The sequence below is a fragment of the Ranitomeya variabilis genome, chromosome 5 (assembly GCF_051348905.1).
Source record: "Ranitomeya variabilis isolate aRanVar5 chromosome 5, aRanVar5.hap1, whole genome shotgun sequence".
In the NCBI taxonomy this organism is placed as follows: domain Eukaryota; kingdom Metazoa; phylum Chordata; class Amphibia; order Anura; family Dendrobatidae; genus Ranitomeya; species Ranitomeya variabilis.
In genome coordinates this window covers 311642634-311667028 of record NC_135236.1, presented here as the reverse complement: position 1 = coordinate 311667028, position 24395 = coordinate 311642634, and the positions used below count along the sequence as shown (strand labels likewise).

Below are 24395 nucleotides of genomic sequence, written 5' to 3'. Positions count from 1 at the left end.
TAAGAGTTTGATAATTCTCTCCTTTGTTTCAATGGACATCTCTCGTGTTGGAGCCATGATTCATGTCAGTCCACTTGGTGCAACAGCTCTTCAAGGTGTGATCACTCCTTTTTAGATGTAGACTAATGAGCAGATCTAATTTGATGCAGGTGTTATTTTTGGGTATGAAAATTTACAGGGCGATTCCATAATTTTTTCCTCAGAATTGAGTGATTCCATAATTTTTTCCCTATGCTTGGTTAAAAAAGTAACCATCACTGACTACCACATTTTATGTTCTTGATTTCTTTTAGTGTTTCTTAAAGCCAGAAAGTTGCCATTTGAAATAACTTTAGTTTTGTGCCATGTCTGTGATCTGCTTTTTTTCTACAAAATTAAACAACTGAATGAACATCCTCCAAGGCCAGTGATATATATATATTCCCCTGACTTGTTTGGAGATCCATGTCCTTGGTCTTCATTGTGCTTGGTTAGTGGTGTCTCTTGATTGAAGGTGTTGCAGCCTCTGTGGCCTTTCAGAAAAGGTGTGTATATACACTAACACTCCATGTAACACTTAGATTTCACACAAGTGGACTGTGTGACTTATGAAGGTAATTGCTTGCACCAGAAATTTTTCGAGGCTTAGTTATTTGATACCACAAATTTAAGTCTATATTTTTCTCACTTCAACAACTTATACAATTTAGTCCTAATGCATCACACACAAATCTGATTACAAAAATATTTAAACACAGTTATGTAAAAAAAAATAGGTAAAAAGCCGGGGGGGGGGGGAAATACTTTTGCAAGCCACTGTACGTGAAAAAAATGAATCTGTGAATTGAGCCCAAAAGGTGCTCACCCCCACACAATTTTTGAGTTGAGCAGTTAAATATGTTATCACTTTAATTTTTGTTTTCAACTTTTATCTGTGACTATTTGTATGATAATGAAGCAAAAGCTACAGACATCGGAAAGGTTCCCTCATCATGTTGATGGGAATGAAGTATATTTCAGTATAATTTAGATTGCCATTCACATTTTCGTTTCAGTAACTTCCATTAAACTTCAAAATGCTCTGTGGACAGAAATTCATCTGTTTTTGCTGCTTATGTTTTCTATGAGAGCATGACAAGTATTATGTGGCAGGAAATATTCCTTATTAAAGTTGTGAAAATGTATTCTGGGGTACTTCATGGAAAAAGAAAATATAATTTTTAGACGGCTTTTAGAAACTAAGCTTCCTCTATATGACAGAATACAGACACCACCTCAGCGTCGCAAAAGAAACTAATGTCATTTTCTTGGAAATATTTATTCAATATCCAAAAATATAGAAACAGTTTTTATCATTCTTAACTCTGTCACAAAACAGCAGATCAGATTTTGCAATCAAAGACTTATCATAAGGCAGTGTGTATAACAACTGTACATTTTCACTATAGGATGGTGATGGTTCAGAAGTGGATCACCTTTACGGTATTCAAGAGCAGTATATCCTGGACTTGTGAATATTAATATTAGTAATAATCAGACATTAATATATGATCATCACTAAAACGAACTGTCCAGGAGTAAAAAGAGACATGAAAACTGTTACTAAATAAAATCTGAATTGGAATTATTTTCCTGCGTAAAATCCAACAGGCAGCAAGTAAGTGATCCATAACTGGTATAGACCACAAACTGCATATATTGTATGAAAGTTTATAGTAAAACAACACATTTTACATTGCATCCTATCAAATCAGTTATTTCGATCTCTTTTAAATTTGGCAAAGATAATTCCCATTAGTTTCTGAAGTTATAACTCCACAGGTGATCATTCCAATGAGTTAGTCCACACTGGTTTCCTTTTTTGTGTGAAGGCCTCTATCCCTTCTTGGCCATCCTTTAACATCAGGTTTTGTAACATAACCTGAGAAGTCAGCCTGTACGCCTCCTCTAAGCTTTGTGAAATCTGTTTGTAAAATGTGGCTTTTCCAAGAGCAACTACTGTGCGGCTTGCCTGGCAGATTTTACTTGCAATTTTCATGGTTTCTGCTTCTAACCTGTCTTCAGGCACCACCTTGCTGACTAGTCCATGCATTAAAGCATCGTGTGCTGATATAGGCTCACCAGTAAACAGCATTTCTAAGGCAACCTGTAAGAATAAAAGGCATAGATGGGCTTGTAACAGAAGGAAACAATACACAGTAGGGAGAGTTTTATAAAAACTGGTGCTAAAAAAAGTAGGGTAGTTGCCAACTTTTGCTTTCCACCAGTTTGAAATCTCCCTCAATACAATGTAAAATTACTATATTAAACTTCACATAAAGAAGACATATCAGGTCATCAGTGGCAAGTTTTTGATTTTATTTTGTTTCCACTGCTTCCCTGAGTATTCTGCTTTTAGCTTTGTGCAGTGTTCATGGTCTTTATCAAGCAGGCGTGACTCCCAGGGTTTTCTGGGGGCATGCCTTTACACTGCTCTGCATTACCATGTGAGCATGCCCGCTTATAAACACCATAAAAATTAGCACTGAAGAAAAAGGCCCATATATCTTGAACCATAACGCGAATGAAATAAAAAAAAATATATACCGTATGCAGGGCCGGACTGGCCATCGGGCAGTTCTGGCAAATGCCAGAAGGGCCGATGGCAGTAGTGGGCCGCTCGAGTGTGCCGCTGTCGGCACACTCCCCCCGCTGTCGCGGCACACTCCCGGCCCCGCATTCAACTATACCGGCGTCATAGACGCCAGTACAGTTGAATGCAATGATGGAGGAGAGTGCGTCCGCTGACGCCCCCTCTCCCATCATTCCCCGCTCTGCCTGCCGCTGACACTGCGGGTGCGTGATGACGTCATATCATCGCGCACCTGCTGTGTGACCGGGCGGGCAGACTGCGGCTGCTGAGACCGGAGCCAGGAGCAGCGCGGGGCACGAGGAGAGAGGTGAGTAGAGTGTTTGTTTTTTTTTTTATCAATGAGTGATGACTGGATTGGGGGGCTGTGGGGCTATGGGGGCTGTATTCCATTCTATGGGGGCTGTGCTGGCCTCATTACATTCTATGGGGGCTGTGCTGGCTGCATTCCATTCTATGGGGGCTGTGCTGGCTGTATTCCATTCTATGGGGGCTGTGCTGGCTGTATTCCATTTTATGGGGGCTGTGCTGGCTGTATTCCATTCTATGGGGGCTGTGCTGGCTGCATTCCATTCTATGGGGGCTGTGCTGGCCTCATTACATTCTATGGGGGCTGTGCTGGCTGTATTCCATTCTATGGGGGCTGTGCTGGCTGCATTCCATTCTATGGGGGCTGTGCTGGCTGCATTCCATTCTATGGGGGCTGTGCTGGCTGCATTCCATTTTATGGGGGCTGTGCTGGCTGTATTCCATTCTATGGGGGCTGTGCTGGCCTCATTACATTCTATGGGGGCTGTGCTGGCTGCATTCCATTCTATGGGGGCTGTGCTGGCTGTATTCCATTCTATGGGGGCTGTGCTGGCTGTATTCCATTTTATGGGGGCTGTGCTGGCTGTATTCCATTCTATGGGGGCTGTGCTGGCTGCATTCCATTCTATGGGGGCTGTGCTGGCCTCATTACATTCTATGGGGGCTGTGCTGGCTGCATTACATTCTATGGGGGCTGTGCTGGCTGCATTACATTCTATGGGGGCTGTGCTGGCTGCATTACATTCTATGGGGGCTGTGCTGGCTGCATTACATTCTATGGGGGCTGTGCTGGCTGCATTACATTCTATGGGGGCTGTGCTGGCTGCATTACATTCTATGGGGGCTGTGCTGGCTGCATTACATTCTATGGGGGCTGTGCTGGCTGCATTACATTCTATGGGGGCTGTGCTGTATTACATTCTATGGGGCCTGTGCAGCATTACATTCTATGGGGGCTGTGCAGCATTACATTCTATGGGGGCTGTGCTGCAAGATACATGGCTTGTAGCTTACTCCTCACATGACAGTTGGATCTATGGGGGCTGTGCTGTATTATAGTCTATGGGGGTTGTGCTGCATTACATTCTATGGGGGCTGCGCTGTATTACATTCTATGGGGACTGAGCTGTAATGCTGTATACAGCTGTGATTATATGTTATATAGTCGTGTTACACTCCCCTCACTTCTTGTAACCTACAAGTGTACAAAGATATTATACAGTCACCATGTGACAAATGGGCCTGTGTGACTTCAAATGCCAGGGCTGAATTTTAGTCCCAGTCCGGCCCTGACCGTATGTAAAAGAAAGAACAGCAGAAATAAAATAAGAGCAAAAACTAGTCACTTTTGACCCAGTCACAGGATCTCTGTAAGAACTATGTTAGAGATAAAAGCAAAACATCTGTTTATGCAGTCTGCAGGTTACAAACTAGATAAGTTCAGGTTGTGAACAAACCTACAGAACCTTTATGTACATTGGAACATGGTCAGCAAAAAATAAAAAATAATAATTGCTGACCTCTCCAGGAGCTCACGGTTCACCATCCGATCCTTTTCTTTCAGATGTAACACACTGTATCTCCAGTCTCTTTCACTATAGGCCAGGACTTTTCATTGCATGTTGTAAGGTCACGGCGCACATCTTGACGACACAACCTCACGTGTCCAGAGGTCCTGGTCTACAGTGAAGAGTCTGGAGATGCAGAAGAGGACTGGACGACAACATGTTACACTCGTAACTAGGAGTCTTAATTAATGGTGCTGTATGAGCAAGTAAAATAAATAAATAATGCATTTTTAAATATTCCCAAATACATTTGTACTAATATTTCACCATGACATGTCCAAGTGTATGGTAGGAAACAAAAAACATAAACTATATGAAAAAACATAGTAATTAGACATATAGCAAACTGTACTTTAGTTGTATTTAAAGATTTATCTTATAGATTAGATGGAGTGTGCCACACCAAAAACACGATTTATACTACTTATACAGTCCTATGTGGGACTTACCCCAAGCAAAAATAATCTCCAATGATATTTTTTACTTTCTTGGTTTCTCAGAAAATTAGTTTTATTTCTTATGTAAATGAGACAGCTTGGGTGCACCCTTGGCGTGGGCACAGGCTTAGTGTATTGTTCCGCCCCCTCAATCACTATGACTCAGACTGCCTCTTGTATTGATTGACAGCGCTCCCATGCCTAAAGCGATTGCTGCCTGAATTGACTCACTGGCCCTGCGTGTGCAAACTAACAATGTATCAGCCTGGAGAGCACACAGTGTCCGTGTGGGCGCACTCATCACTGTCTCCTTTCTACAGCTGCCGCTCGCTATACTGATACATGGAAGCGAGCAGGATAGAGGGATGAGAGCGCACCCGCTCTCATACTGCACTTGCACCCGCACGTCAAGCGACATAAGGGGAGATGCATGGTGAATGAGGGGGTGGGAACAGTGAACTCAAGCCCGTGGCCGTGCCAAGGGGGCATCACATCTCCCTTATTTACATGAGAAAACAAAATGCCTTTCTTTTTTAAATTTAAGCAAGTAAAGCTATACTACATTAATAATTTTTCATAAGTTAAGGCTAAATCCCTTACTGGACTGTATCAGTAGTTTAAATTGAATTTTTTTTTTTTTGGGGGGGGGGGGGGGGGGGGTGACAGACTTCCTTTTAAAGTGGTTTCCAAGATTAGAAAAACGTGGCACAAACCAGTGCTACACATGTCAGCACGTTGTTTGAGATATTGAAGTTCTCTCCCGTTGGCTTAACCTTAGGTGAGTTGATACACTTGTTCTAACTCATGTAGAACAATGGCCGTGTTTTGGAAGAAAGTAATCATGCTTTTTTTAATCCTCTACAACTCCTTAAACAAAATAGGGCTCCTTTTAAAATCATCACGGCGCACACAGTACTAACCTTTCTTGGCACTGCTCTTCCTAAAGCAACAGCCGGTGTAGAGCAGAACAATCCCACGTTGACACCTGGTGTTGCAAACCTGGATTTCTCAGATGCAACAGCAATATCACAGCTGGCAACAAGCTGGCATCCGGCTGCAGTGGCAAGTCCATTTACCTGGGCTATAACAGGAACGGGTATGGTTTGGATTGCTGTCATAAGCTGCACACAACATATAGTATAATTTATTACATCAAAGAAATTCTTTTACATTTCAACAACAACACAATTGCTCCCAGCTCACTCCTCCTCCTGGCACTTGTTTCGACAGCACTAGATAGCAGGACCTCTGCTTCCTCTCTTGTGTATGCCAGAAACTGAATGTCTATAGAGATAGTGCCAAAGACACCACTGAAGTTATAATCCAAATATTTACAATATGTTGGGTGATAAGATGTAGAGGGGAAAAAATATTTTTTCCAGTTCTGCCTTGCATAGAATTGACTATGTATTTATATAATTTCTTTACGTGTTGACAGATTGCTACTGTCTCTACAAATGGTCTTAGTGTAAAAACTGTATGATCCCACAACTCAAGAGCCACAATCCCTAACAGAAATATATAGAGCCCCAATGTTAAAGACAGTGCAGTAAAAAAAACCAAAAAACTTGTGACTCGAAAAAAATCCAGTACGGAAAAACTCAAAGTTTAACAAGTGGCTTCTGCCTTCTATAAATGCCTGTTGCATATTTAACAGAAACAACAAGTTCAATAGAGGAATAGCAAAAAAAAGGGAATATACCAAAGTCTACTCAAAGAACATTACATTGGTCATTAAATAATCAAATAACTAATTAAAGCAAACAGTACCTATTTTTCAACTCGACAATGCCAGACGTTTGTTGTGCTACTGTGAGCTGCCTGTCTGGCCTAAACGGGCCAATACGTACTGCAGCATCTTCAGACTTGTCTCCCATCAAGTACATCTGTGACGTCATTGGTCGGCAATTGCCTAAAGGTGCTGCCAACAGCGGATCCTTATGATTTGTGTGGCCAAGTGCACTCACCTTGGCAGAACATTCCTCAGAAAACCAGTTATAACCTCACTGATGGCATGCCAAGGTATGTGTATTTCTGCATGTGGTGTTCATACTCAAAACTAAATAGCTTCTAAATTGTTTCTATTTTTTATACCATTTGCATATTATTAACATGTCTTTCAGTCCTGCGATTTCCATAATCCCATGACTTTTCCTTCTTGAAATTGTAATTTAAAAATAGTGCAGCTTATGTCCGGTTAGAGGTCTATTAAAATGTCCAGTAATCCGCAAAGAATGCTTTATGAAGATACAGTTCAGTCTCCTAATGTGTGGTATAAAGGAGCACTCAAGTAACTCCCCTCACTTCTGCCAATCCTTATCCAGTCACTTGTTTTCAGTACCGATGTCTCAGTTGAACACAAAGTCACCTGTATATCAACTGGCCTATACATACACTGATGAGCAAGAGGGTAACAATGTTTTGAACTTTTGACTTTCAGGCTCCCTATCTCACCATTCACTATTGGATATGGAGCCTGAAAGTCAAAAGTTCAAAACAGTGTTAGGCCATGTTCACACAGTGCGTTTTTTACCGTGGAACCGCGGCGGTTTTGCCGCTGCGGTTCCGCAGCTGTTTTCCATGCAGGGTACAGTACACTGTACCCTATGGAAAACAGGACACACTGTGCACATGGTCCGGAAATTTAAAAAAAAAAGCCGTGCGGAATAGCTCCCGGAAAAAAGAAGGAGCATGTCAATTCTTCGTCCTGAACCGCAGCGGTTCTGCACCCATAGACCTCCATTGTGAGGTCAAAATCGCAGTAAAACCCGCAGATCAAAAATATATCTGCGGGTTTTACTGCGGTTTGTTGTGCAGAACCGCTGCAGCCGGAAGTGCGGGGAAGCCGGCGGAAGTGCGGGGCCGGAAGTGCGTGGGCGGAGAGACATGGAGGCATACCGGCGCATGGGGATCGTGTCGGCCGTTTGATTGATTTGGTATGTGTGTCTGTGTGTGTGTGTCTGTGTGTGTGTGTGTGTGTGTGTGTGTGTGTGTGTGTGTGTGTGTGTGTGTGTGTGTGTGTGTGTGTGTGTCCCCATGCGACGCTAGTGCCTCCATTGTGCTAAGTCGCCGTATGGACTACTACTCCCATCCGGTATTAGGATGGGAGAGTTGTCCCTGTGTCCGGCGACTTAGCACAATTGTAAAGTTACACCAAACACCTACACACAATACACATACATGACACACAGTACAGTACATACAACACATAACACAGAGTATATACTCACCAACAGCACACTGGTAGGCGAAGCCCTCGATCCTCCAGGAAAAAATCGCAAAATAATAAAGCAAATTCATACTCCCTGTCCGCAGAATCCATAAAACGAGTGTCCCACGCCGATCCCCTGCTCTCCGGCGATACACTGCCAGGAGCGAAGCTCCTAGCAGTGTATCGCGTACTGTCCCGGAGCTCAATGACTCCGGCGTCTCGGTTAACAGCAGTACAGCTGCGTTGAACTTTCCCACGCAGCACTGCCGTTAAGCGAGAGTGCCGGGGTCAATGACCGCCGGTAAACTCGCTCGCGCATGCGCAGTGACACACCGACAGGAACTATGGCTCCTGTCAGTGTGTTGCTGCATCCGTGGAGAGCAGACATATCTCTGGATCTGTCTGTTCTCCATGGAAAATCTTCGTGGGATACGTGGCACTTAAATACGTGGCACTTAAATACGTGACACGTGTCACTTATACGTGATACGTGTCACTTAAATACGTGACACGTGTCACTTATACGTGATACGTGTCACTTAAATACGTGACACGTGTCACTTATACGTGATACGTGGCACTTAAATACGTGGCACGTGGCACTTAAATACGTGGCACGTGGCACTGAGATACGTGGCACGTGGCACTTAAATACGTGGCACGTGGCACTGAAATACGTGGCACGTGGCACTTAAATACGTGGCACGTGGCACTTAAATACGTGGCACGTGGCACTTAAATACGTGGCACGTGGCACTGAGATACGTGGCACGTGGCACTTAAATACGTGGCACGTGGCACTGAAATACGTGGCACTTAAATACGTGGCACGTGGCACTTAAATACGTGGCACTTAAATACGTGGCACGTGGCACTGAGATACGTGGCACGTGGCACTGAGATACGTGGCACGTGGCACTGAGATACGTGGCACGTGGCACTTAAATACGTGGCACGTGGCACTGAAATACGTGGCACTTAAATACGTGGCACGTGGCACTTAAATACGTGGCACGTGGCACTTAAATACGTGGCACGTGGCACTGAGATACGTGGCACGTGGCACTTAAATACGTGGCACGTGGCACTGAAATACGTGGCACGTGGCACTTAAATACGTGGCACGTGGCACTTAAATACGTGGCACGTGGCACTGAAATACGTGGCACTGAAATATGTGGCACGTGGCACTTAAATACGTGGCACGTGGCACTTAAATACGTGGCACGTGGCACTGAAATACGTGGCACGTGGCACTGAAATATGTGGCACGTGGCACTTAAATACGTGGCACGTGGCACTGAAATACGTGGCACGTGGCACTTAGGCTATGTTCACATTTGCGTTGTGCGCCGCAGCGTCGGCGCCCCAACACACAACGCAAAGTAAAACGCAGCAAAACGCATGCACAACGCTGCGTTTTGCGCCGCATGCGTCCTTTTTTGGATTGATTTTGGACGCAGCAAAAATGCAACTTGCTGCGTCCTCTGCGCCCGGATGCGTGCGCTGCAGTGACGCATGCGGCGCAAAACGCGGAGCGCTGTCATTCAAAACACGTCCACTCATTTTGGTGTTTAGTCCCAAAATGGAGGATGGAAGAAGAAAAGGGTTGGACAAGGAAATGACATCATTTCTTTTTTTTTTTTCCCCCACTGCAGTTAAAGCTTTATTTGTGTCAAACACAGACAATTTGCAGAGAAAACTGCATAAAAAAACGCACAAAAAACCGCACTAAAAAACGCACCAAAAAACGCACCAAAAACGCACCAAAAACGCACCTGCGTTTTCTGCAGAGACCTGCAGATTCAGTCAGGAAAAAAAAAGGATGGAAATCCTGAACGTGTGAACATACCCTTACCGTTTGCCTCGAGTATGTCAGCTATCTACATATATAAATATCTATTTAAGTATCCTTTCATCTGTTTATTGCATTGTCTTATCATTGTTACTTTATTATAATAGACTGATATACTTCCTCTTTTTCGCAAGTAGTCTCTTAAAAGGAATCAGTCACCTATTTTTTGCCAAACCCATTTTAGAGCATCATGGTGTAATGAAATACACCCTAATTCCAGGCATATGTCACTTACTTTACTGGGTGTTGCAGTTTTGATTAAAATAGGTTTTATCTGCTGCCGCTTTACCTGTTCTCAGAATACTGCGCTCTGTAAAATCCACCCACACTACACCTTTTAGCCCCTTCACAACTTATGACATACATGTACGTCCTTTCCGTGCCTGTAATGCAGGCTGCACGCCAAGCCTGCCTCTTTACTGGCTGATGACTGCTGATTTAATCAGCCATCATGTGCCTTTAGCAGCCACGGATAAAGCGGAGCTCCGCCAATGGATGTTGACCTGTTAAATCCTGCGGTCAATCTCTGACAGCAGTGTCAAGGATAATAGCCAGGAGGTCACACAGAACCCACCCTGCTACCACTGTATCACAAATGACAGGTCTGAAGAATATTGGAGATATAATTTAATGCCAATCATTTGTATCCTATTTGGCCTGGGATTATAAAACCCTTTCCTTTGTCCAGCAGGGACTCAGTAGGAAGTCCAATATTCTCACAGCTTCAAGGAGAAAGATGGCAACTAGCTCAGCAGGGAAGGGGTGGCAGCCTCCAAAGGCTGTGAGTGACAGATCTCACACCTTGAGCCAGCTCAGAGCAAGACAAAGGCTTTGTTTGCAATATAGAGTCATGCTGAAGTTGCCGAAGATCATTCTAGAAACTAAGTTCCATAAGGAGTTATTGAGATACTATACTATAGATCGTGTATATGTTCTGAGATCTCCAGACCATGGAAAATGTCTTGCAAGGTCTCGATCTGTTCTAGCAACCCAGCAAGGGGAGATACATAGAATCGCTAGTAGGAACCAGATAGCAAATATGTGTTTAGTCTCAATGTGTAGCAGGGGCCCAGCCAAATCCGATGGCACCAAACCACCTCCCTATGACCATCCATTAAAGAGTTATGATTCATATTAGGTTTTGAAGTTTTTAGCTGCTAGACGCAAGGAGAGGAGATTTAGGTTCAGCCCACAGGGCAGGAGGGGAGTGACTCAAAGGGGATAAAGGCTAGCGTAAAGCCATGTGGTCTCACTCGCTGTTATGCTTGAGGTTCACTTGGAAAGTGCGGGCCTTGTTGAGTAACGTGATGTGAAGGACCTAGGACCAAGCTGGCAGCACATGCTCCCTGCGGCCCAGCACACACATGGTCGAACATCAACTTGGTAATTGACATAATCTATCTGCTTATATCTTGTCTTACGACAATTTGTATTTTAACTTTCCAAGCTACCATGGCTGGTTTCTGGTCCGATATAATCCCGTTAAGAGACCTGGCTTATATCTAACGAGGAACTGATGGCAATCCTACCAGGCTGGCAGAACTTTGTTTCACTGGTGCTAGTGAAAAAGGCCTCTCAGCATTTCAGGGTTGTGAGTGTGGTGCCACGTTAGTGACTGCGTGGGCCACATCCGCTCACTCCCCATGCCTCCCTGGGCCCATGTGGTCTATGTAAAACTGTACCAAGCTGACCTTACATGACCCCATGTCATGACATGCATAACGTCATGTTGGTGAAAGTGGGGGGACCGCATTACATGACCCGTTTGACGTAAACGTAATAGAAACGCCAGGAAGGGTGGCGAGGTGCAGGTTCATCGCATGTGACTTCCCCTGACGAAGCCATACAGGTTACGTCGATACGCGTGGGGCCACATCTTGAACCTATTCACTCCAGTGTAAGTTCTTTTCAGGCATTTGGGCTATACTTTCTTAGTGACTGATTCACTTGCTATTGACAGCGGTGTTTCAACTGTCCATTGTGATCTATTCTCTCCTCTTTTTTTTTAATCATGTTTGGAGATTGCTCACCCTTGCCTGTATTTGGGCTATTATGCCTCTAAAGTTCCTTAATTATCACAGTTTGCTTTGCAGCTTGATGACCCCCCTTATTGGTCATGGGGGCTTCTTAGGCCTCTTTCACACTTCCGCCTTTCTTTTTCCCTCACAATGCGTCGTTTTGTGAAAAAAACGGATCCAGCAAATGTTTCTGCTGGATCCGTTTTTTTTCTCATAGACTTGTCTGTCTTGAAATTGCTGTTCGTCAGGTGGAGACAACACACAGAGGAACGTTTTTTCTATACAACACAACCCATGTTAATAATTAAAAAAAATTAAAAATCGTGACATTCTTACCTCCCGGCATCCCCCTTGCAGCCTTCCCGATGCTCCCGTTCCCAGTGATGCCTTGCGAAATGACCCGATGACGTAGCGGTTTCGCGAGACCACTACATCATCACAGGTCATTGTCTCGCAAGGCATTACTGGGAACGGGAGCTGCCGGCAGCATCAGGAAGGCTGCGGGGGACGCCGGAAGGTAAGAATATCACGATTTTTGATTATTTTTAACATGGGTTGTGTTGTGTATGCGTTTTCGCAGCGGAAAAACACGGCGAAGACGCATTCACGACGTGTGTACATAGCCTCAATGGATCCATCAAAAAAACGGACCCAGTGTTAGGTGTCAAGATCCCGCCTCTGCACAGGGGGAGTCTCAAACCATCTCCGCTGCGGTCTCCCATTTTTCTCCAGCCGCAGTGGAGTCTGCTCCGCTGAGACGTCGGTCCCGGCGTCTAGCTCAGGCTGATACTGGACGACTGGTTACTGCTGCCTTTCCAGCTTCTGCCATTGTAGCCAGTACTCGGCAGCGGCGAGCAGATGTGTTTGGGATTAAGTCCTGCTCTTCCCTTTCTGAGCATGCCCAGGGCAAGATCTCTCGTTGGAGATCAAGGGTCACATGCTTAGATACTGCAGCAAATCCCATTGGTCCTTTAGGAAGGTCCTGAAGGTGTTCTTCTGTGGCTGACTCCCATTGGTCCTTCTGAGAAGGTCCTGTTCTTGCTGCAGCTATAAAAGGTTCGCATGGCCGCAGAGCCATGCGCTAGTGTACATTTGGAATCATGTGTGTGTTGATGAGTGCAAGTCGTCGTTCTTTAAAATCCCCTCTCTTGTGTATGACTGTTCGCAAAAGGTGGATGCTTGCTGTCTAGCGCCTGACTTAGCTGTCAACATAAAGACACACGATACAGCGTCTACTGCTGTAACCGCCAGTGCGGCGCCGTGCGCTTATAGAGCACTTTCCTATCCCAAGTCTGGGTGGTTAGTGGCGTCTGCCAAAGCGGCACAGCATGCACTCTTGTGCTTTAAGTTATATTATCTGTTACTCTGACACCCCAGTTGCGGTGTCGAGCGCAAGTGGTCGGAACGTACTCTAATCCTGTGTCTTGGGATAGAGTCCTGAGACTCCTTGCTTGCGCTCTTGGTGCGGTACCGCGGCCCTGTGACGCAACAGGGTTTGCTTCCTTCACACAGGGTGAAGTTAACCCGTGTGTGTATCCACATTGTACCTCCATATAGTCTGTCATTACTCAGCAGCAGGTTCCATCTCTGCACGGTGGACCCCGGGCTGCGAACGCACCTTCTTTGATTGGTATTGCCTACCCCTGAGTGTACTAATAATTATATGGCTAAATTATACGACATTATAACACTGTCTTATATGGGGCTATATACATTGCAATGTGTTGTTCTTCCTATGTTTATATTCTCAGGACTATGGAGTGGCTGCGCCCAGATCTGTTTTTAATTATGTTTTATTTCACTTGCCATTTTGTGTGCTAATAAAGACTGTTCACTCATTTTTTAATGATATTATGAGCAGTGTGCAATTCTTTACAGTAGGGCTTTCCCTCTTCCTTTATATTATTTTTTACTACAGCTTCTGCACCTACCTTCTTTATGTGATTTAAAGTAGTGCACTTGGGTCACAATTTATGGTTCATTGCATGTGGAGGCAGCTGTGGGATTCTGCGAGCCCTTTGGTACCATCCTTCACAACAGGGGAATATATTATATGTGTATATATATATATATCCTACTATATAATTGTCTAAGGGGTACTTCCGTCTGTGCCGGATATTCATTGGTCGCGGCCCCTGTCTGTCATGGAATCCAAGTCGCTGATTGGTCTTGGCAAAACACCCAGGACCAATCAGCGACGCGCACAGTCCGGAAGAAAATGGCCGCTCCTTACTCCCCGCACTCACTGCCCGGCGCCCGCATACACCCCTCCGGTCACCGCTCACACAGGGTTAATGCCGGCGGTAACGGACCGCGTTATGCCGCGGGTAACGCACTCCGTTACCGCTGCTATTAACCCTGTGTGACCAAGTTTTTTTTACTATTGACGCAGCCTATGCAGCGTCAATAGTAAAAACATCTAATGTTAAAAATAATAAAAAAAATAAAAAATGATTATATACTCACCTACGCCGCCTTTCCCGCTCCTCGCGATGCAAGCGGCACGTTCCGGTGGCAAGGATGGTCTGGCAGAAGGACCTGCCATGATGTCACGGTCATGTGACCGTGACGTCATCACAAGTCCTGTGCGCCTGCACGGAAAGGACCTGTCGTGACGTCACGGTCATGTGACCACTACACGGTCATGTGACCATGACGTCATCACAGGTCCTGCGCGACAAGGACCTGCCGTGACACGGTCACGTGACCGCGACGTCATCACACCCTGGGACCGGAAGCTGCTGCCTGCACCCCACACAGGCGACAGAGCTACAATGCGCCTGCGGAAGGTGAGTATATGTTTATTTTTTATTTTTTTAACCTGTGTCATACATGGCTGGGCAATATACTACATGGGCTGTGCAATATACTACGTGGCTCTGTGCTGTATACTACGTCACTGGGCAATATAATATGTGGCTCTGTGCTGTATATTACGTCACTGGGCAATATACAATGTAACTGGGCAATATACAACGTAACTGGGCAATATACTACGTGGCTGGGCAATATACTACGTGGCTCTGTGCTGTATACTACGTTGCTGGGCAATATACTACATCGCTGGGCAATATACTATGTGGCTCTGTGCTGTATACTACGTCATTGGGCAATATACAATGTAACTGGGCAATATACTACGTCACTGGGCAATATACAATGTAACTGGGCAATATACTACGCGGACATACATATTCTAGAATACCCGATGTGTTAGAATCGGGCCACCATCTAGTGTGTGTATATATATATATATATCTATATATATAATTGTCTAAGGGTTTTTCCGTCTGTCTGTCTGTCTGTCTGTCTTTCTGTCTGTCTGTCCTGGAAATCCAGCGTCTCTGATTGGTCGAGGCCGCCAGGCCTCGACCAATCAGCGACGGGCACAGTATCGACGTAGATGTCATAATGGTTGCCATGGCGACAATGATGTCATAAAGGTTGCCTCGACCAATCTGCTACGGGCACAGTCTGCCGCGAATTCTGGAATCATCATTGTCCATATACTACGGGGACATGCATATTCTAGAATACCCGATGCATTAGAATCGGGCCACAATCTAGTGTGTGTATATATATATATATATATATATATACACCGTATTTTCCGGCGTATAAGACGACTGGGCGTATAAGACGACCCCCCAACTTTACCAGTTAAAAAATAAAATCTTCTTAAAAGTCGGGGGTCTTCTTATACACCCTATGTCGTCTTATAGGGCCGGTGAATATGTGCCTTTTTGGGGGGGGGGGAGTGATCCTGATAACGACGAGGGGGCGTCTCACAGGAAAGTGAGTATCCCCCATTACCTTATCATAGCGCTGCAGCGTGGGGTCTCTGTGCTGGGAGCGGCGGCTGCTGTGCTGTGGTGCGGCGGCTCCTCTTCTGCAGTGTGGGGCCTCTGTGCTGTGGGGTGGCGGCGGCGGCGTATCTTTATGCAGTCGGGGCTCCTCCGGCATCTCATTAAAGCCTGGAGGCCCCGCCGGCAACTCCATCGGTACAATGCGGTGGCCTCCGGGAAAATGGCCGCTGCTCAGATTCAGATCTCGTCCCGAGATCTCGGGAGACGAGATCTGAATCTGAGCAGTGGCCATTTTCCCGGAGGCAGCTCAATAGGTGCGATGCGGTGGCCTCTGGGAAAATGGCCGCTGGGGGCTGCGCATGCTCAGATTCAGATCTCGTCCCGAAATCTCGGGACACGAGATCTGAATCTAAGCAGCGGCCATTTTCCCGGAGGCCACCGCATTACACCGATGGAGTTGCCGGCGGGGCTTCCAGGCTTTGAGATGCCGGAGGAGCCCCGACTGCATGAAGATACGCCGCCGCCACCGCCCCACAGCACCAGAGGCCCCACACTGCAGAAGAGGAGCCGCCGCACCACAGCACAGCAGCCGCCGCTCCCAGCACAGAGACCCCACGCTGCAGCGCTATGATAAGGTAATGGGGGATACTCACTTTCCTGTGAGACGCCCCCTTCGTCGTTATCAGGATCACTCCCCCCCCCACCCACCATATACACCCGGCGTACAAGGCGATTCCCGGCGTACAAGACGACCCCCGACTTTTAAGAAGATTTTCAGGGGTTAAAAAGTCGTCTTGTATGCCGGAAAATACGGTATATATATATATATATATATATACACACATACATACATACACACACATATATACATACATACATACACACACTGTGGGACCCCTTTAAATTTTAAACTTTTCACTGTTTCATTGCAGCCATGTGGTAAATTCAAATAAGTTCATTTTTTTCTCATTAATGTACACTCTGCACCCCATCTTCACTGAAAAGAAAACGAAATGTAGAAATTTTTGGAAATTTATTAAAAAAGAAAAACTGAAATATCACATGGTCATAAGTATTCAGACCCTTTGCTCAGTATTATGCTGCTGCCACCACCATGTTTCGCTGTTGGGATTGTATTGGGCACGTGATGAGCAGTGTCTGGTTTTCTCCACACATACCGCTTAGAATTATCACCAGAAAGGTCTATCATCATCTCATCAGACCAGCTCACAGTCTGGGAGTCCGTCATCTGTTTTTTAGCAAACTATGTTGGCTTTCATATGTATTGCACTGAGGAGAGGCTTCCGTCAGGCCACTCTGCCATAAAGGCCCAACTGGCGGAGGGCTGCAGTGATAGTTGACTTTGTGGAACTTTCTCCCATCTCCCTACTGCATTTCAGCCAGATCTTGGGGTTCTTCTTTACCTCTCTCACCAAGGATCTTCTCCGACGATTGCTCAGTTTGATTGGACGGCCAGGCATAGGAAGACTTCTGGTGGTCCCAAACTTCTTCCATTTAAAGATTATGGAGGCCACTGTGCTATTACGAACTTTGAGTACTGCAGAAATTCTTTTGTAACCTTGGCCAGATCTGTGCCTTGCCACAATTCGGTCTCTCAACTCCTTGGCCAGTTCCTTTGACCTCATGATTCTCATTTGGTCTGACATGCACTGTGAGCTGTGAGGTATTATATAGACAGGTGTGTGCCTATCAAGTCCTATCAGTTAAATTAAACACAGATGGCCTCCAATGAAGGAGTAGAACCATCTCAAGGAGGATCACAAGGAAATGGACAGCATGTGACTTAAATATGAGTGTCTGAGCAAAGGGTCTGAAATATTTATGACCATGTGATATTTTAGTTTTTCTTTTTTATTAAATTTGCAAAAATTTCTACATTTTTTTTTGTCAAGATGGGGTGCAGAGTGTACATTAATGAGAAAAAAATAACTGTTTTGAATTTACCAAATGGCTGCAATGAAACAAAGTGAAATATGTAATTAACATCCATCTCCTCTCTTCACACAGGTACAATATCTGCTTGCTGTCATCTACTGCTTATCCTGCAACATTCCCTTTAATGGTATATAACAGTGCCTGCTGAATATGTGCTAAATCCATTTGTTGCATTACACTCACTGCTGTGTATCCATGCTGGGGCCACAGGAGATGTTATCTGGTGCAAGGTGTTACAGTATATGGGTGTAGCCAGGCCCAGTACCTTTGACCATGTAACCTCCCCTGGTGTGTTGGCCAATTGCTAATTTATCTCAAATCAGGTCCCACAATCCCTTTCACCTGATTCTCTACTTAGCCCTATAAATTTAGAAGCATTCTAGGGGAGCACGCGTGTGGGTCAGGCACGCGTCTCCCGGCAGCTACAGTATCACGGCAGCTAAAGTATCACGGCAGCTAAAGTATTGTGAAGTGCAGTTATTTCAACGGCAGTTAGTCACAGCAGGAGTCAGGACCCCACACTGTGTATCTGTCTCCTTTGGGTATGTCTGCAGAGTAAATGCAACGCCCCAGAGTCCTGGTCGTTGCAGTAATGTTGTTCTTCCACCAGGGGGAGCGATATTACGTCTGAAGGCAATAAAGGAGATCTTCTGTCCAGGTATCACAACCAAACACAACACACTTCACACACCAGTCTACCAGGGGGAGCAAAGGTTCTATCTACTAGGCCACTACTCACAGATAGGTAAAACTGGTGGGTTGGTTAGGAAGTTAGTCAGAACTCGACGGAGTTTGGCAGAAGCTGTTTGGAGTGGGTTCCAGCCAGATCCAGACTGCGGTCTGAGGAGGTCAAGGGTCCACGGAGCTGCGCCTGCCCCACGTGCGGCAGCATCCAAAGAAAGAGACATTGAAAGGAAGTGTATTGCAGTGAGTGAGAAACGAAGGCATAGCAACAAGTGGATACCACGGAGGATAGTGGCCGAGAGAAGCAGCATCCTCCTGGTGCGCGAAGTCGGTGGCCGGAATACCGAGGGAGCAACTGTCTCCAAGCCTTGCTCCAGAGACTGGCAGGACAGTCAATTCCAAGTTGGCTGCCCGACCTTAATACCTAGGAAGACACGGTGGCAACTTGTGGGGGTCGGGGCGTCTCTAGGGTCCCTATAAACAAGCCTCAGGCCATCAGTCATATGGGTTTTGTTCTATCCGACCACGGGGAACAGTGAGAAGAGTAATAACAGTGAGGACCTCATTAGAGCTTATGCAAGTGGGAACCTACTGTGTTACTGGGCGCATAGGAAGGCTATTGAATTCCACCTGGACAAGGAGACTCTGGATTTGCCTTCAGACCGGCCAGACTTTGCCTACCCTGTGATCCGGTGCCCTGGACTGAGGACACTGAAGCCTTCAGTAAAGGTAAAGAGACTGCAACCTTGTGTCCTCGTTCTTCACTGCGCCTCACTCCATCCACCACCTACACTCTGGAAAGCCCTGGGGATACACTTCACCTGTGGGAAGGTACACTGTTATGATCTGGTGGCCTAAGAGCAGCATGAGACGTACTCTGGAGAAGGTGGTACCTGTACTGACCGCAGACCCTGAACTTAACACCGCAACTAGAAGTAGCCATGGAATGTACCTAGCGCTCCCTAGACATCTCGACACAGCCGGAGGACTAATTACCCCTAGAGATAGAAAAGGGAAAACTATCTTGCCTCAGAGAAAATCCCCAAAGGATAGACAGCCCCCCACAAATATTGACTGTGAGAGGAGAGGGAAAAAACATACACAGACTGAAATGAGAATTTAGCAAAGGAGGCCACTTCTAGCTAAATAGAAAGGATAGGACAGAGTACTATGCGGTCAGTATTAAAACACTAGAAAATATCCACCACAGAAAATACAAAAGCTCCACAGCTAACTAAAGATATGGAGGGTATATCTGCATCTCCAGAGATACCAGCTTGGCTAAACAAATCCTTATACAGACCAAGCTGGACAAGACAAAAACATGGAAAAGAACTGAACAATAAGGCCACAGCATGTGGACAGCAAAAATCAAGGCCAGAACTTATCTTTGTTGAAATGAACTGCAAAGCAGAAGAGACCAGGCAGGGATGTGAATCCTCCAGGAACAATGGACAAGTGGCACTGACTAAAGGGTGAAGCAAGACTAAATAGCTCAGTCAAAATTGCAAAAAGTGAACACACCTGATAAATGCTGTGATTCAGAGACAGCAGCGCTACCACTTACAACCACCGGAGGGAGCCCAAGAGCAGAATTCACAACAGTACACCATCTCAGCTGCCATAACATCACCCCAGCGGACCCCTAAGCAGCATCGGTCACCCTGACTGAATACCACAGGTGGCATCACGAACACTTCCCCTTTAAAAGACCTTTCCCAAAACCATAAAAACTCCTTTCTTTATTGGACGTCCCTCAAAGGGCCACGGACCGGGTCGGGCCACCGTGACATCCCCATCGAGAACCGAAGGACCCGGTACCGAGTACCCCATTTCCCTTGTGTGGGGGCGATTCATAAGCACTTCTTATTACTTAGATCTAGCTTTTCTATTAATCCATCTTACTCCTTCACCATGTTTACATATGCCCTTACATTGTTTCCTACACTAATCCTCACTCTCCTTCCCTATCCCCAAACCCCAGCACCCTCTAACCAAATAATCATCTCCCCTTCCCTCTTTCCTCCCCACCTGACCTCCTCTGCTGAGCTGCTCCTCAACCTCAAATCTGTCCTAAAAACAAGCTGTCCACTCTCCTTCTCCCACCTGCTCTGTCTCTTTGTGCTTCTCTTCACTGCTGGCGACATATCTCCCAACCCTGGACCCCCACAACTCATACCTCCCATTACTACCTCCTCCTACCGCTCCTTATCTAATATAAACTACCGCAATCATTCCAACATAAAACCCGTGCCCCTGAGGCCCACCACCCTGCTCCCTCTCTCTGGAGCACTCTGGAATGCCCGCTCAATCTGCAATAAGCTTCATGTGATTCATGACCCTTTTTCTCTCACAAACTTGCCTTCCTCGACCTCACAGAAACATGGCTAACACCCTCTGACACCACCTCCCCTGCTGCACTGTGTTACTGCCGCCTCCACTTCACCCACACCCCTCGCCCCAGCAACAGACACGGTGGAGTGGGTCTTCTCCTTTCTTCTAACTGCACCTTTAACCCAATCCCACCTCTACCCTCTCTTATCCTCCCCTCTTTTGAATTCCACTCTGTCCACATCTACTCTCCCCCAACCTCCAAGTGGTCATCATATAAAGACCTCCAAGCCCGGCCACTGCCTTTATTGACCAATTTTCCACCTGGCTTCTTCACTTTCTCTCTGCTGACATTCCCACCATCATCATGGGTGACTTCAACATCCCCACTGATGCCCTTCAGTCAACAGCCTCCAAACTTCTATCTCTTACTTCATTTTTTGGACTTTCTCAGTGGTCCTCCGCAGCCACCCACACAGACGGACATACATTAGACCTGGTCTTCACCTGTCTCTGCTCTCTATATAAATTCACCACCTCCCCTCTCCCTCGATCCCACCACCATCTGCTCACTTTCTCATCCCTGTTCTCCTCACCGGTCACCCATGTCCAGCAACATGCACACCCCCGCAGAAACCTCGCACACCTAGACACCCACACTCTCTGACTCTATCCTACCACTGGCATCGATATCCTCGCTCCACGACACAGACAGTGCCAATGCATTCTACAATGCCTCTCTCGCATCAGCTATTGACACGGTTGCCCCTCTCGTTCATGGCAGAGTGCAATGTATCAATAGACAACCCTGGCACAATAACACCACTAAAAAGCTCTGGCAAGTGTCCAGGGTTTCAGAGCGGCGTTGGAAGAAAACACATTCGCAAGTCGACTTCACTGCATTCAAACAGACAACACTCGCTTTCAAATCTGCACTCACCTCTGCTAAACAGGCCTACTTCACAACCCTCGTATCTTCCCTATCCTACAACCCCAAACAGTTATTCAAAACCTTTAACTCCCTCCTCCGCCCCCCACTGCCCCCTCCAACCTCCCTCATGTCTGCTGAGGACTTTGCCAGACACTTTCAAAATAAGATCGACCAGACAAGGCAAGTCTTTATTGTTCAACCACCACAACCCCTTTGTATACCAGATCAATGCGCAAACCCCATAACCTCCCTAGCCAACATCACTGAAGGGGAGCTTAATTGTCTGCTCTCCAAATCGCACCTCACCACCTGTGCGCTCCACCCCATCCCATCTCCTCCCCAACCTCACCACTACTCTTATCCCATCCTTAACCCACGTCTTCAACCTATCACTAACTTCTGGCACCTTCCCTTCTGATTTCAAACATGCCACAATCACGCCTATCCTTAAAAAGCCAACCCTCGATCCAACTGCTATGTCCAGCTATTGCCCAATATCGCTGCTTCCAAACTCATGGAGCAGGACATCCCCTCTGAATTTTCCTCCCACCTCTCATCTAACTTGCTCTTTGACAATCTACAATCTGGTTTCCACCCCCATCACTCAACTGAGCCAGCCCTGACCAAAATTACTAACGACCTACTTACAGACAGAGCTAACAGACAATACTCTATACTCCTCCTTCTAGACCTGTACTCTGCTTTCAACACAGTTGACCACTGCCTCCTACTACAGATCCTCTCCTCCTTTGGCATCAAAGACCTCGCCCTATCCTGGATCTCCTCATACCTTTCCAACCACACATTCAGCATCTCCCACTCCCACACTACCTCCTCATCCCACCCTCTCTCTGTTGGAGTCTCCCAAGGATGTTCTAGGACCCCTACTCTTCTCAATCTATACACTTGGCCTGGGACAACTCAAAGTCTCATGGATTCCAGTACCACCTTTATGCTGATGACACTCAGATGTACCTCTCTTGCCCAGACGTCACCTCTCTGCTGTCCAGAATCTCAGAGTGTCCATCAGCCATATCCTCCTCCTTCTCCTTCTCCTTTCGCTTCCTCAAACTCAATGTGGACAAATCTGAACTCATCATCTTTCCTTCATCTCATAGATCTTCCTTACCTGACCTATCTATTGCAATTAACGACATCACGCTTTCTCCCGTACTGGAAGTCCGCTGCCTCGGAGTAACCTTTGACTCAGCCCTGTCCTTCAAACCGCACATCCAAGCTCTTTCCACCTTTTGTCACCTCCAGCTCAAAAATATCTCTAGAATCCGTCCTTTCATCAACTGTCAATCTACTAAAAATTCTTGTGCATGCCCTCATCATCTCCTGTCTTGACTATTGCAACAACCTTTTCTGTGGCCTTCCTGCTAACACCCTTGCACCTCTCCAGTCCATCCTTAACTCTGCAGCCCGACTAATTCATCTCTCTCCTCGCTACTCCTCCGCTTCCCCCCTCTGCAAATCTCTTCACTGGCTCCTATTCCCTCATCGTATCCAGTTCAAATTACTAATACTGACCTACAAAGCCATCCATAACCTGTCTCCTCCATATATCTCTGAACTATTCTCCCGATATCTTCCCTCACGTAATCTCCGGTCCTACCAAGACCTCCTCCTCTCCTTCACACTTATTCGCTCCTCACCCAATCGCCTCCAAGACTTCTCCCGAATATCCCCCATCCTCTGGAATTCTTTGCCCCAAAATGTCCGACTATCAACCACATTCGGATCCTTCAGACGGAACCTGAAAGCCCACCTTTTCAAGAAAGCTTACAGCCTGCACTGACCCCGCTGCCTCCCCATCACTACCGGAGCTACCGCTTCAACACCGGAGCTGCTGCAACCCTCAACCTATTGTCTCCTTCCCCACCATCCTATAGAATGTAAACCCGCAAGGACAGGGTCTTCTCCACTCTGTACCAGTGTCATTGTTAGTTTGCATACTGTAAGTGATATCTGTAATTTGTATGTAACCCCTTCTCATGTACAGCACCATGGAATCAATTAGTATACATACACACAGACACACACACACACTCATACTTCACAATAACAAAAAAAAGAGCCACTACTATCTGTAACCACCAATCATTTATACAGGCCGATTGGACACCCGTTGCAGGTAGAGTATGGCTTCAGGGAGGCAGTTAACAGAGAAAGAGGAACAGAGATTACATTTTATATGTTTAAACCAAAAAGATGAGCATTGTTTTTAAAAAAAATATACAAAGATGATACAAAATGGGAACAAAACAATATTATATACAATCACATGAAGTAAAAAGAAAGAACAGAAGACAATGACAAAACCTGAAATCACGGAAATGGCTCAGAGCCGAGCGGATGGAAGCACTTTGATTGGGAGAATGGACCACCCTCACAGTGAACTATGATTTCCAAAATAAACAATGACCCAAACGCAAATTGTGCTTTTTATTATGACCTCCAGGTTATGCCCATATACCTCCCCTAATTACCTCATGTGGGGGCTGATTGTAGGATGTGGTAGGTGTGCTAGAATTTTCAGATTCTCAACTTACAATATATTGTCGCCCATGGAGGTACCAGGTAATAGATATTGTTGTCATATTTCTTATCACAATTTTACCTTTACATGGAGATCAAAAATGATCTGAATGGCATCATCCATAGAAAGATGCATATTA

General features: G+C 45.9%; 1 protein-coding gene across 1 annotated transcript in view; it reads right to left on the bottom strand.

Moving 5' to 3' along the window:
* Positions 1 to 1281: 1281 nt before the first annotated feature.
* Positions 1282 to 24395, bottom strand: part of ECHDC3 (enoyl-CoA hydratase domain containing 3) — a 40692-nt gene continuing 17578 nt past the window's right edge. Inside the window, exons 4-5 of the mRNA XM_077264571.1 lie at positions 5843 to 6043; positions 1282 to 2125 (exon numbers count right to left, since the gene is read on the bottom strand). Of these exons, the coding sequence (XP_077120686.1) occupies positions 1805 to 2125; positions 5843 to 6043 (522 nt within the window). The 3' untranslated portion in view covers positions 1282 to 1804. The remainder of the gene's footprint in view (positions 2126 to 5842; positions 6044 to 24395) is intronic.